The 14,014-nt window shown below is 44.0% G+C and overlaps 1 protein-coding gene across 4 annotated transcripts in view; it reads right to left on the bottom strand.

The window, feature by feature from the left end:
- Nucleotides 1-14,014, bottom strand: part of LOC106610923 (kinesin-like protein KIF26A) — a 102,987-nt gene that overhangs the window by 15,823 nt on the left and 73,150 nt on the right. For 3 of the 4 annotated variants that reach the window (XM_045723484.2, XM_045723487.2, XM_045723486.2), the window contains 2 exons: nt 3,362-3,554; nt 346-549 (listed from right to left, as the gene is read on the bottom strand). In XM_045723484.2, the coding sequence (XP_045579440.2) occupies nt 346-549; nt 3,362-3,554 (397 nt within the window). Of the gene's footprint in view, nt 1-345; nt 550-3,361; nt 3,555-12,071; nt 13,426-14,014 lie in introns of those variants that run through there. The other variant, XM_045723488.2, reaches the window with a different exon arrangement.

Raw genomic sequence — 14,014 nt, 5'->3', positions numbered from 1 at the left:
GAGAAACATAGAGAGTGTGAGAGAGAGAGCAATAGGGGGATTAGAGGGCAGAACATAGTTGCCTGGCTGTTACTCAATCACCGTCAAGTAAACATGTCCTCAGTGTCTGGCCCTTCCACTTTGATCTTCATTTGGCCATGGTTCTACTAGACTGTAAGGTCTGGACTATGAAATGAGAGCTTAGATATAAGTGGACTGAATTCAATTCATTCCCCAGACTTAAAAGCCACAGCTGTTGAGGCCCATACTGGGAAGAATGGTCCCGACCCAAGAAAGGCATTTTTTTACTAAGTCCCTGGACTGCACTCAGCCAGCTTACACAGTCTGCAACTGCTTGGTCCTTACTTGAGAGGCATCCTGGGTAAACACTGCGTCGAAAGCGAAGATCTTTGGGATGGCCACGGTGGCTCTCCTGTGCCCTGAGTTGGCGTGGTCGTTGACTGAGGGGTCGTAAAGGGTCAGCTGCTTCTTCCTGGGGTCCACCTTCAGGAAGGACATGGACGAATCAGGAGCCTCCAAGGAGGGGCAGATACGCATCATCACTTTTACCTGCAACATAAGGAGAGGAGAGGGAAAGAGAGAGAACATATATGTAAGTAAATATGGCAAATGTGTTAGCACACACATTAAAAACAGATATAACAGGCAGATAACATGGTACATACAGTACACACAGCAACAGGAGACATGGGAGGAATTTGTAATGGAGAGAGAACGGAGTCAACACAAAGCCTGTCAGTGTAAGGTTGAGATTGTAAATCATAACAGTAATGACTGACTCTGAGCCGACCACCATGCTGAGGGATTATCCAACTAGCAGGCTGCTCTCTGGACCAAGAGCAACTCTGTAGCATTGGAACATATGGCCTCTCTCTCTCTCGGATCTGTTTGTATTGAGTCTAAACTTAGAGTCCATAGATTCTGTGTCTCTTCAGTTGTCACGATACACCATGATCCTAACAGGATGGTATGTCACTGGTCGTGTTTAAGGTGTTGATTTAGCACACCTCTACTGTGACATCTCTCATCTAGTCTAATGTTGGAACTATGTTATGGCCATGACAAGTGGAGCTATTCTGCCAGCTGTGTCTGTTGGCACTTCCTGAACTGGAGAGAGCAGGTTTCATCTGCATGCACACCACGTTATAGGTGAAGCTGTGTGTGTGTGGTGTATGCGCGTGTTTTAATCTATGTCAGTCTCCCTGACTAACCCCCTCAAACAAATCCACACTTTTGATTCTGTGACAACTGCAATACCATTTATAAAGAACATGTAGGAGCGGATGATTCCTTTAATAAGAGAAACATCCTCACTCACTCTGTCAACATTTTATTGTGAAAATTCAACCTTGACTATCTTGTAGTATGACAGACAGGAGACATAAACATCTCTGTTGTCAGGCAGAGGAATGGATAATGGTGCTTCTCCTCGCTCTGAAAAATCCCTGAAAGCTCAGTGTGTTTAGGGTTTAGCATAAGGATAGTCAATCCACTGAACCAGTGTATCGGCACGCTCCCCCGCTCCTTCATGGTTACAAACAGCTTGAGATTTAACAACCATACATTGATAAGGAGTTCAATCTGGGACAATAAAAACAACTAAAACCTCCATCGCAAAAAAACAAAATGACTATGATGCCTGTGAGAGTCCCTGTGGTATGGAGCAGCGGATTATAATTCTAACTGTTTCCCCACCTCCCCTTTCTGCAACGGCAGCAAAAGCTACACCTCAGACTGGTCCTTTCATCCTCTGTGTGTCTCTCCTATGTCATTCGCAGCACGCCCACACAAAAGGCCTATTGTTCCCATGGCTTGTTTATAAATATTGCCACAGATCCTGGCTCCGGCACTAAGGAACAATGTGTGGTGGCGATCCCATTCTGCCACAGAGGGAATTCCTCTCCAGTGTTCCAGCAGCCAAGTGCAAACTCTCTTTGTGCTCCGTGGGGGGCTGTTATCATGACTGACGTGTACATATGTTGAGCAAATTACATTTGCTATGACATTTAAACCGGGCTTCCATATATGACTGCTGAGCCAACCGGGTCAGGGAGCGATAGCTAACGTCTAGAGCTGCTATATTTACATTGGCAGAGATGTGATACCAGGGCTGGCGAGGATCGGCTGGAGCCGCTGCATTTTAACACCTCGGGCCTCTCTGCTAATGGCCCTGTTCCCCTATCTCTAGATCCCACCAAGAAATCCATTAGCTGGGATTTTCCCCCAGCCACCCCTCTACGTGTCCAAACCCTCCACAAAACACATTGAATGGCTGTAGTCTGGGTCAGCATTGACATCAACTCTTCATGGATGGATATGCGTGTCTTGAATAAATGCATAAGAAAACATCACAGCAACCATTCCCCTCATTGTTTCAGTAATTTCTTCAGAAATGCATACTGTAGATTAGGTGTAAAAGAGCTGGGATGAATTGTCTACCGCAGACAAAAGAATGTTGGCAACTGAAATCGTGTTGGCTGCGGTTCCTCAAACAAGCATTGTTTCACAGCAGTGAACTCTTGGTTGTCTGAACCAGGTGACTGCAAACCTCAGTAATGTCTGAGACACAATGACAGGTTGAGTTTCCCATAACAGTGTGCTTAATGAAGAGGAAACCTGGGGTTATAGACTCAGAACAATGCTGTAAACAAGCTGATTTCCCTTTTCAAAACAACCCTGTGGATGTCACAGATGTCTAGCTCCGTAAATCAGGTGTAGGGAGAGGAAGCTTCTTAATAACGCCTGTCTTTTATGAAGTGAGAATTACAATATGGGACAAAATCTCAATGGTGTGGAAATTTGGCAGAGTAAGCAGCGACTTCCCAACCAGGTGGGATCTAATCTTGTTAGGGGACTTCTTCTACTCTATAAATACAGAATCTCAGCCCAGCAAACAATACCCAATAAACCCTAGAGGAAAGGTGTGTTTATATAGCACTAACGCTAATGATAGACCAATCATCGACATCCTGCTCGATTTCATCATCAGGTTTATGGAACGCAGCTAGCAGAAATCCACTGTAATAATGTTTGCAAACTTTTAGCCTTTAAAGTGAATTTGATTGGATTTTTGTATTTTCTTTCCCTCACAAACTGTAGTCCATTCAGAGGGAGGAATGTGGCCCTAACAAACTGAGTGAATTCATGACATTCCAGCAGGCTTATCTGCCCGCATCTGTATGGACTGGACCAGACGACTGGTTGCCTATAGACTAATGTGTCACCACTGTGCATTCTCCCATTTAAAATGTCAGTCACTCATACATACTGTATATGCGTGTATGTGTGTGTGTGGGTGGGTGTGTGTGTATGTACAAACGTGTATGTGTGTGTGTCTGTGTGTGTGCCTGTCGCTCCTTACCTTTCCCATCCCGGGGTTCTCCTTGACCTTTGAGACGGCGTGAAGCAGGCATGGTGGGGCGGGGGGCGGGGAGAGCTGCAGGGTGCCACTGAAGTTGGTGGGGTAGATGGAGGGCTTCTGGGCTCCGGAATGCAGCAGAGAGGGAGACTGGTGCTTCTTCCGCTTGGACGAGAGGTTCAGCTTCTGAGCTGCCCTGGGAGGAGCAAACACAAGAGTTTAGCCTAACTTCAAAAACATACAATTTAGCCAGCCATCTGTAATATGCTGGCCAGGAAGGAAGATAGACGTCATAGGAGCCACCAGGCATCTCTATCTTCCATAGTCGACAGGAGAAGCGCGCTCCCAACCCTCCTCCACTCCCAATGCTACCTCCCTTTCATCTCCCCACTTCCTACCTGGGGCCAAGGCTTTGTAAAACGCTTCAGTTCTTCACTTCAAAACAGCAACATAGAATTCTCAAACGCTTTAATTTCAGCACTCCAATTGCTGATGCACTGCTAAAGACACAATGAAGCCCAATTCTGCAGCAAGGGTTTGCAAGTGTCTACATAAGAAAAGCAGCCATGACACCTGTGTTTTCAGTGGGCCAGCAGACGCTTGTCATGGTGCTAATGTACACTAAATGAATAAATGTATCTTCGTCAAACACGTACAGGTAAGGCTGTTGCAGTGATTCTGTTGAGTCACGGTAATCTCCTTTTATGCACTCTGGACATGCGTTTGTAGTACCCAACTTGCTAACGACCTGCCGGTAATGGTCTGGTACTCAGTACTCTAATGTCCCTCTAATCACTCTGACATCAATGCAAATGCAATCTAAAATCACATCAAACACTTATCATCAAAACAGTACTATGCTTTTAAAACTCACAACATTTTGTTACCTCACTGTGATGATCAGTCTGAAGAAAGAAGTTCAACAACAGGTTGCTTCAAAGCCAAACACAACCAAATGGACTGTGCTTTCTAAGGTGATTATTAACTCAAAGCATTTAAGATGTTGCATGTAGAACACCCAGAAGCATATTAGAGCTTATGCATATACTTATATGAGTCCGAAAACACCCCCACCTGAATTAAATTAATGATTGTGTAATAGCCTACAGCATATTATGCACGGCAGAAAAACATATATAAAAATGTCTACGGTGTCTTTGGAACATAATTGGTCTAGCCTATACTCCAAAATTAAACTAATTCTGGTGATCACCTTTGAGTGTGGACTGTATTATTATGCACATTGGATGGACTGGTTACCTTATGCTACGCTCCAAACGTTCTATCCATGAGTCTGGGAGAGAACGTATAGGCCTAGGCGATGCTGTTGGTTCATTGATGTGCAGGGTGGTTTACAGAGTTAGCCTTCAGTTACAGCGAATTTTATATTTGATTTTGAATAGCCTAGTAATAGGACATTTCTTATATTTTCATAATTAATTGGCTGATATTACCTTTAGCTACAGAATATCTCACCACCGTGCGTTTCCTTGGCACACAGAGATTGGGCGGAATATCACCTGTCGCTCAGCGAGAGACTGCATGCTCCTCAAACAGTGGTTGATGTGTGAAGTGAAATAAGTCTTCTTATGAGCCCAGACATGTCTATATCCTGTGTGGTTGATGTGTGAAGTGAAATAAGTCTTCCTATGAGCCCAGACATGTCTATATCCTGTGTGGTTGATGTGTGAAGTGAAATAAGTCTTCTTATGAGCCCAGACATGTCTATATCCTGTGTGGTTGATGTGTGAAGTGAAATAAGTCTTCTTATAAGCCCAGACATGTCTATATCCTGTGTGGTTGATGTGTGAAGTGAAATAAGTCTTCCTATGAGCCCAGACATGTCTATATCCTGTGTGGTTGATGTGTGAAGTGAAATAAGTCTTCTTATGAGCCCAGACATGTCTATATCCTGTGTGGTTGATGTGTGAAGTGAAATAAGTCTTCTTATAAGCCCAGACATGTCTATATCCTGTGTGGTTGATGTGTGAAGTGAAATAAGTCTTCTTATAAGCCCAGACATGTCCATATCCTGTGTGGTTGATGTGTGAAGTGAAATAAGTCTTCTTATAAGCCCAGACATGTCAATATCCTGTGTGGTTTCCACTCAAAAGACGACGATCCCAGCTGCTACTATATTTATTTCTCAGCAGCTCCGCTATAAAACCGGATTAGCTTCCTTGCATGATTTAAGAACGAACTGAGGGAAAGCAGCCTCCATTCGCTATTTGAGGGCATATATACGGATGACATGTCCTTTTTCCCCTGCCCCTGTTGCTGCCTGTTTGATAATGGGCCATTCTACACTGAACAAATATATAAACGCAACATGCAACAATTTATAGATTTTACTTGGTTACAGTTCATATAAGGAAATCAGTCAATTGAAATAAATGAATTAGACCCAAATCTATGGATTTCACATAACTGGGAATACAAATATGCATCTGTTGGTCAAAGACATCTTTTTTTTTAAAGTAGGTATCTGGTGTTACCACCATTTGTCTCATGCAGCGCGACATATTACATTTACATTTACATTTCAGTCATTTAGCAGACGCTCTTATCCCTAGTGACTTACAGTAGTGAATGCATACATTTCATGCATTTTTTTGTTGTTGTACTGTATCTGTACTGTATCTCCTTTGCATAGAGTTGATCAGGCTGTTGATTGTGGCCCACTCCTATTCAATGGCTGTGCGAAGTTGCTGGATATCAAATCAAAAATCAAATCAAACTTTATTTGTCACATGCGATGAATACAACAAGTGTAGACATTACCGTGAAATGCTTACTTACAAGCCCATTACCAACAGTGCAGTTCAGGAAGAGTTAAGAAAATATTTACCAAATAAACTAAAGTAAAAAATAATAAAAAGTAACACAATAACATAATCAAAACGAGGCTATATACAGGGGGTACCTGTACTGAGTCAGTGTGCCAGGGTACAGGTTAGAGGTAATTTGTAGAGGTAGCAGTGTACAAAACAAATGGTGGGGTCAATGTAATAGTCCGGTGGCCATTTGAGAATTTTTCAGCAGCAGTCTTATGGCTTGGGGGTAGAAGCTGTTAACTTGTTGAGGGTAGGGGGCAGTATTTGCACGGCCGGATAAAAAAACGTACCCGATTTAATCTGGTTATTACTACTGCCCAGAAACTAGAATATGCATATAATTATTGGCTTTGGATAGAACACACCCTAAAGTTTCTAAAACTGTTTGAATGGTGTCTGTGAGTATAACAGAACTCATATGGCAGGCAAAAACCTGAGAAGATTCTGTACAGGAAGTGCCCTCTCTGACCATTCCTTGGGCTTCTTGACTCTTTTTATTGAAAACTTAGGATCTTTGCTGTAACGTGACACTTCCTATGGCTCCCATAGGCTCTCAGAACCCGGGAAAAAGCTGAATGACGTCTTTGCAGCCCCTGGCTGAAAAGCATTAGCGCCTTTGGTAAGTGGTCTATCAGAGGACAATGAGACTGAGGCGCGTGCATGAGGCGACCCCATGTTTTTATTTTCTCTCTCTTTGAACGTAAACACGGTTTCCCGGTCGGAATATTATCGCTTTTTTACAAGAAAAATGGCATAAAAATTTATTTTAAACAGCGGTTGACATGCTTCGAAGTACGGTAATGGAATATTTAGAATTTTTTTGTCACGAAACGCGTCGGGCGCGTCACCCTTCTTTACACTTCAGATAGTGTCTTGAACGCACAAACAAAACAGAGGATATTTGAACATAACTATGGATTATTTTGAACCAAACCAACATTTGTTATTGAAGTAGAAGTCCTGGGAGTGCATTCTGACGAAGAACAGCAAAGGTAATAACATTTTTCTTATAGTAAATCTGACTTTGGTGAGGGCTAAACTTGGTGGGTGTCTAAATAGCTAGCCCTGTGATGCCGGGCTATCTACTCAGAATATTGCAAAATGTGCTTTCACCGAAAAGCTATTTTAAAATCGGACATAGCGAGTGCATAGAGGAGTTCTGTATCTATAATTCTTAAAATAATTGTTATGTTTTTTGTGAACGTTTAGTAAATTCACCGGAAGTTTGCGGGGGGTATGCTAGTTCTGAACGTCACATGCTAATGTAAAAAGCTGGTTTTTGATATAAATATGAACTTGATAGAACAAAACATGCATGTATTGTATAACATAATGTCCTAGGATTGTCATCTGATGAAGATCATCAAAGGTTAGTGCTGCATTTAGCTGTGGTTTGGGTTTATGTGACATTATATGCTAGCTTGAAAAATGGGTGTCTGATTATTTCTGGCTGGGTACTCTGCTGACATAATCTAATGTTTTGCTTTTGTTGTAAAGCCTTTTTGAAATCGGACAGTGTGGTTAGAGAGTCTTGTCTTTAAAATGGTGTAAAATAGTCATATGTTTGAGAAATTGAAGTAATAGCATTTCTAAGGTATTTGAATATCGCGCCACGGGATTCCACTGGCTGTTGCGTAGGTGGGACGATTTCGTCCCACCTACCCTAGAGAGGTTAAGGAGCCTTTTGGTCCTAGACTTGGCGCTCCGGTACCGTTTGCCGTGCGATAGCAGAGAAAACTGGAGCACGCTGTCATACATGTCTGATAAGTATGCAGGCCATGGAAGAACTGGGACATTTCAGCTTCCAGGAATTGTGTACAGATGCTTGTGACATGGGGCCGTGCATTATCATGCTGAAACATGAGGTGATGGCGGCGGATGAATGGCACGACACTGGGCCTCAGGATCTCATCACGGTGTCTCTGTGCATTCAAATTGCCACCGATAAAATGCAATTTTGTTCGTTGTCCGTAGCTTATGCCTGCCCATACCATAAACCCACCGCCACCATTGGCCACACTGTTCACAACGTTGACATCAGCAAACCGCTCACCCACACAATAACATACACGCTATCTGCCATCTGCCCGGTAAAGTTGAAACCAAGATTCATCAGTGAAGAGCAAACTTCTCCAGCGTGCCAGTTGCATTCAAAGGTGAGCATTCGCCTACTGAAGTCGGTGACGACGCTGAACTGCAGTCAGGTCAAGACCCTGGTACAGAAGAAGATGGCTGACGTTTTACATTCTCCCAACCAATTGTGCTCTATCCTGTACCCCCGCACACTGACTCGGTACCGGTGCCCCCTGTATACAGTCTCGTTATTGTTATTCTTATTGTGTTACTTTTATTATTACTTTTTATTTTAGTCTACTTCGTAAATATTTTCTTAACTCTTCTTGAACTGCAGTGATGGTTAAGGGCTTGTAAGTAAGCATTTCACGGTAAGGTCTACACTTGTTGTATTTGGCGCATGTGACAAATAAAGTTTGATTTGATTTGGTGAGGACGACGAGCACGCATATGAGCGTCCCTGAGACAGTTTCTGACAGTTTGTGCAGAAATTCTTCCGCTGTGCAAACCTACAGTTTCATCAACTGTCCGAGTGTCTGGTCTCAGACAATCCTGCAGGTGAAGAAGCCGGATGTGGAGGTCCTGGGCTGTGCGTGGTTAAACGCGGTCTGCGGTTGTGAGGCCGGTTGGATGTACTGCCAAATTCTCTAAAATGACGTTGGAGGCGGCTTATATTAGATAAATGAACATTCAATTCTCTGGCAACAGGACATTCCTGCAGTCAGCATGCCAATTGTACACTCCCTCAAATCTTGAGACATCTGTGGCATTGTGCGGTGAGACAAAACTGCACATTTTAGACATGTTCCCAGCACAAGGTGCCCCTGTGTAATGATCATGCTGTTTAATCAGCTTCTTGATATGCCACACCTGTCAGGTGGATGGATGATCTTTCAAAGGAGAAATGCTCACTTACAGGGATGTAAACAAATTTGTGAACAAAATGCGAGAAATAAGCTTTTTATGGGATATTTTATTACAGCTCATGAAAAATGGGACCAACACATTTGACATATTACTAAAGACAAGATTAAATTGAGAATAGTCTGTTGGGTAAAATATGATCCCTTGATGAGAGAACAGCGTGTGCAGCCTGAGGCATGGAATAGAGCTAAAGCTTTTTGGGGACTTTTTTTGAATCGTCAATAGGCTACAGTCACACCATGCAGCCCATATGTGTTTTGATTTCTAAGACATTCTACGGTTTGTATTATTCACAAAAATATTTGCCAAATAACTCAATCTAGTGTATTATTACTTTTACGCTCAACATAGCCACTTCATATGCACACTCGCTCAGGAATGGGAAAAATATCCTTTCTATTTTATTCAGTTCAATTATATTATTTTTAGTATAGAATCATATCATATAAAATAATGGCACGTGACTTATAAACATATCTTGTCTGCTAAATGAACTAGCCTACAGCCTATTGCATGGAACATAGCCATAAAACATACAATAGACTGATTCACATTCTGTTCTTCTGAAATACATTTTCTTCATATCATGTTTCTTTAGATCTGCCTAAAATAAATGATGGATTTATTGTGATGGTGTATATTAAATGGATTTATTTGACTTTTTAAAATGTAAATGTTCCAAAGGTGAGCATCAGCGGCTTGTACGCGTGGAGGCCTGGAGATGCTAAACATGTTTATGTTAATTAACGCTCATTTACCGTGAGACCGGCAGATATTTGCATGACAATAACCAGCTGACAAAATTTCATGACCGCCACAGCCCTACATACAGGCAATGGGAAAGTGATTGTGACAAGAAACGTTGTGCTATTTCATATGTTACTCCGGTATGAAGGTGAAGCTTGTTGGGAGCTCCTGATCATGTCCCATGGAATCAATGACTGATCCCAGAATCTCCCATTCACCGAGTCCCGTGATGGACAGATTTGGTGAGGAGAGTGAGAGAAATAGATCTCTCCTGGTACTGTGGACTAGTTAGACCCTGCGTCTCATTAAGTGGTTGTCTTTAAGCAGTTCCGCTGTTCTGGCGTTTAGCAGGGCTCTCAGGGTAAGATCCAGTTCTGTGATGAGACTAATTAAAATCCACTGTCATCCTTCTCGCTCTCTCGGAGGCGGAGAGTGAGCACTGGAGAAGAATAGATTGGCCAACTGAGTGAGACGCACGCATTCCTTTCAGTCTTAACTCTTGCTGCTCGCAAGACAGCGCCAATATCTGACTGCAACTCTACCAGCTCTGTAACTCTGTAAAAGTCAGCCACACTTATAACAGCCAGTGATATGGCACCACTGTGTATCAGTTACCACCAAACTTCATCTTAAAAGTCAAGGTCAGAGTAAAGGAATAGGCACAGGAAATTCAATGCATTGAATGCTTTTCAGTCACACAGTTAAGAATCAGAGAGATGCAAGAGACAAAGAAGCCGTTGTCAATAAGAGGGAGAGAGTGACGGAGAGAAATAAAGATGGTATGAGTGATGAAAAGAGGAGAAATGTGAAGAGGGAGGGTTACAGCTAGTGAGAGAGAGACAGTTCATGTGTCTCTCTCAGTGAGAGGCTGTTGCCTGAGAGCCCAGCATCCTGAGCTCATTAGTCCTGTTCTGGGCTCCTCCGGACAGGGTGGGCGGCTGCCAAAATATACCCCTCTCTACCCCCTGGAGTGACAGCCACACCCCTCCCCACCTTGCCCCCTCCCCAGTACAGCACGCCCCATGCAGCGACAGCCCAAGTGCACAATCAGGGAACACACCGCTGGCTGATGGAATAATTATTGCATCCAAGAGGGCTACAGGAGGAGGCTCTCCCCAGGGACCAGCCTGTGTATGATAGCATGAGGAAGAAAATGAGATGGAATAGATGAATGCGAGATGGTAAAAAATAAAGAGAAACTCGGCACATACAGTGTGTGTGTGTGTCGTTTGGTGTGTGTGTGTGCTTGTGTACATATCAGTCTGCACATTTCAGTCTGCACATGTATGAAAGGGAGGCTGCATTACACATTCATTTTTCAACAGAAAGTCTCTCTCTCTCTCTCAGATTAGTCACATTGAGATGCTATTGTGGAGATGCAAGGAATCTGCCAACATGACAAAGACACACAGCAACAAACAGTAAAATACAATTAACATTCGGATAGGATTCATAGGTTGCCTTTTTTGCTTTCCCCCCTGTCCCTCTGGGAGCCCATACGGCATTGCAGGGTATGCCTCTAACCTTGAGGGTTAAAGCCAGTCACACAATGAGAAGAAAAGGCACGTGTGTCTGCTTGAAAGGCGAGAGAGTCAGGTTTGTATTCTGCTGTTCCATCTGAGCCACTCAATGGGTGATGAGCAATAACAGTGAGCGCTTGCCTCTGTAACAACGCACACACACCCTAATGGGGAAATTAATTGCTTGTCACATGGCTTGCCCTCTTTTTTCTCTCTCTTTCTATTTCCCTCTCACCTTCAATGGAAAATGTGCAGGGAGGAGAGGCTCAGATTCCCTCACCCACTACAGCTTGCCCACCTGTTCAACACACATCTCCATACTAATGAAGGCATTTCAGTACACACACCTTGGGTCTGAATGCATGCTCAAACACATTAACTGCATTTCAGCGCAGCACAGAAAAGGGGAGAGAGATTCTGCAAGTTAGAGGATTATCAAGCAATACAGCACTGTATGTAGGAAGCAAACAACCAGCTTCAGTCTCTCTCAAATATTTTCTACAACATGCATGTCAAATTATGAAGGTTTACTTAAAATACTACATTGTATTTGGGCACTGTTGGACAATCTAATAAAAAGACAGTGGAAAAGACAGAGAGATAGAGAGTACTTACAGCTCTTTCCAATCCATTATCTAGTTAGTGGTCATAGTCAAAGAGCGCAAAAGTGTTCAAGCTCAACTTTAGGGTCCATGTCTCCATTTCCAAGGTTCTCCATTACTTTAGCATTAGAGACACAGAGAGAGAAGCAGAAAGAGGCGGGGCCGATCCCTTGCTGGGGCAAGGGGGGTCCTTTTTACTCTGATCACAATTATCGAGGGTTCCACTTGATTTCACAACGGTTTGTAGGGAGCAAAGGGGACGGGGTGGGCACCAACGTCATCCTAGCTGACTAGGAGAGGAGGGGGTGGATAGTAAAGAGGTCCCAGTGAGGGGGTCCAGACAGGTGTTCAGGTTGGAGCGAGAGGAGAAGGCAGAGAAGAAGAGATCAGAGGGGAGAAAAGCACCTCTCTGTACTCTGTACATATTCCAGTGAAACAAACACCTGTTCTGTGTCCGCGTCTGTGTTCTGTGTCCACGCCTCTCCAAAGTTCAGTCTCAGTTCAGAGATCCAATACCTCCAATAGAAGCAGATTCTCCAGCACTTTGGCAAGATGCTCTTACTCCTATCTCTCTCTAATTCACTCTCTCCTTTTCTGTCCTCTTCTCTTTCAGCCTCTCCTTTTCTGTCCTCTTCTCTTTCAGCCTCTCCTTTTTCAGCCTCTCCTTTTCTGTCCTCTTCTCTTTCAGCCTCTTCTTTTCTGTCCTCTTCTCTTTCAGCCTCTCCTTTTCTGTCTTTTTCTTTCAGCCTCTCCTTTTTCTTCCCTTTCACTTCTCTCCTCTCTCTTCATCCAACATCCAATTGGTTTGTGTTTATTTCTTCCCTCTGTTACTCTCTCCCAGTTAATCCATGCTGTTACATCTCTGCCATGTGGCTGTAGCAGGGAGTCCTGGTGGCTGTGTCCTTCCCTGTGCCCCGTGCCTCTGGTTGTGGGGATGAGGGGGCGGCAGCAGTCAGAGACATCCAGGAGGGGGAGAGAGAACCAGTGTGGAGCCTTGGCTAGGGGGGCTTCAGGGGAATGGGGAGAATTCCTGCTCCCGTTCCGGCTCTCAATCCTGCTCCTGCTGCCGGAGAAATGCTGGCAGCTGTCCTGCCGTGTCTCTCTCTCCTTTCCTCTCTCTCTCTCTCTCTCCTGCGCCCTCTCGCTCTCTCTTCTCAGCCCAGCCCCTTTTCCCTTTGACAGCCATACGAGGTGTCAGCACTCTACTGCTGGCTGCTCGCGGTGTGATCGGCAAGTGCTCTCGCTCTCTTTCTCTGTCTCCACACACTGACACGAGCGTGTGCGTACACACACACGCACGCACACACATACGCACGCACACACACGCGCACACTCACTATGCCACATGTTACGACCTGGCCGGGGTATCCTGGAATGATATTGACCTCAAGCCGTCAGTAGATGATGCCTGGCTATTCTTTAAAAGTGCCTTCCTCACCATTTTAAATAAGCATGCCCCACTCAAAAAATGTTGAACTAGGAATAGATATAGTCCTTGGTTCACTCCAGACCTGTCTGCCCTTGACCAGCACAAAAACATCCTGTGGTGTTCTGCATTAGCATCGAATAGCCCCCGTGATATGCAACTTTTCAGGGAAGTTAGGAACAAATATACACAGGCAGTTAGGAAAGCTAAGGCTAGCTTTTTCAAACAGAAATTTGCATCCTGTAGTACTAACTCAAAGAAGTTCTGGGACACTGTAAAGTCCATGGAGAATAAGAGCACCTCCTCCCAGCTGCCCACTGCTCTGAGGCTTAGAAACACTGTTACCACCAATAAATCCACTATAATTGAGAATTTCAATAAGCATTTCTCTAAGGCTGGCCATGCTTTCCACCTGGCTACCCCTACCCCGGTCAACTGCCCGGCAACCTCCACAGCAACCCGCCAATGCTCCCACCATTTCTCCTTCACCCAAATCCAGATAGCTGATGTTCTGAAAGAGCTGCAAAATC

The sequence above is a fragment of the Salmo salar genome, chromosome 09, assembly GCF_965601325.2.
Source record: "Salmo salar chromosome 09, fSalSal1, whole genome shotgun sequence".
NCBI lineage: Eukaryota > Metazoa > Chordata > Actinopteri > Salmoniformes > Salmonidae > Salmo > Salmo salar.
This window is presented reverse-complemented; position numbering and strand designations above follow the sequence as displayed.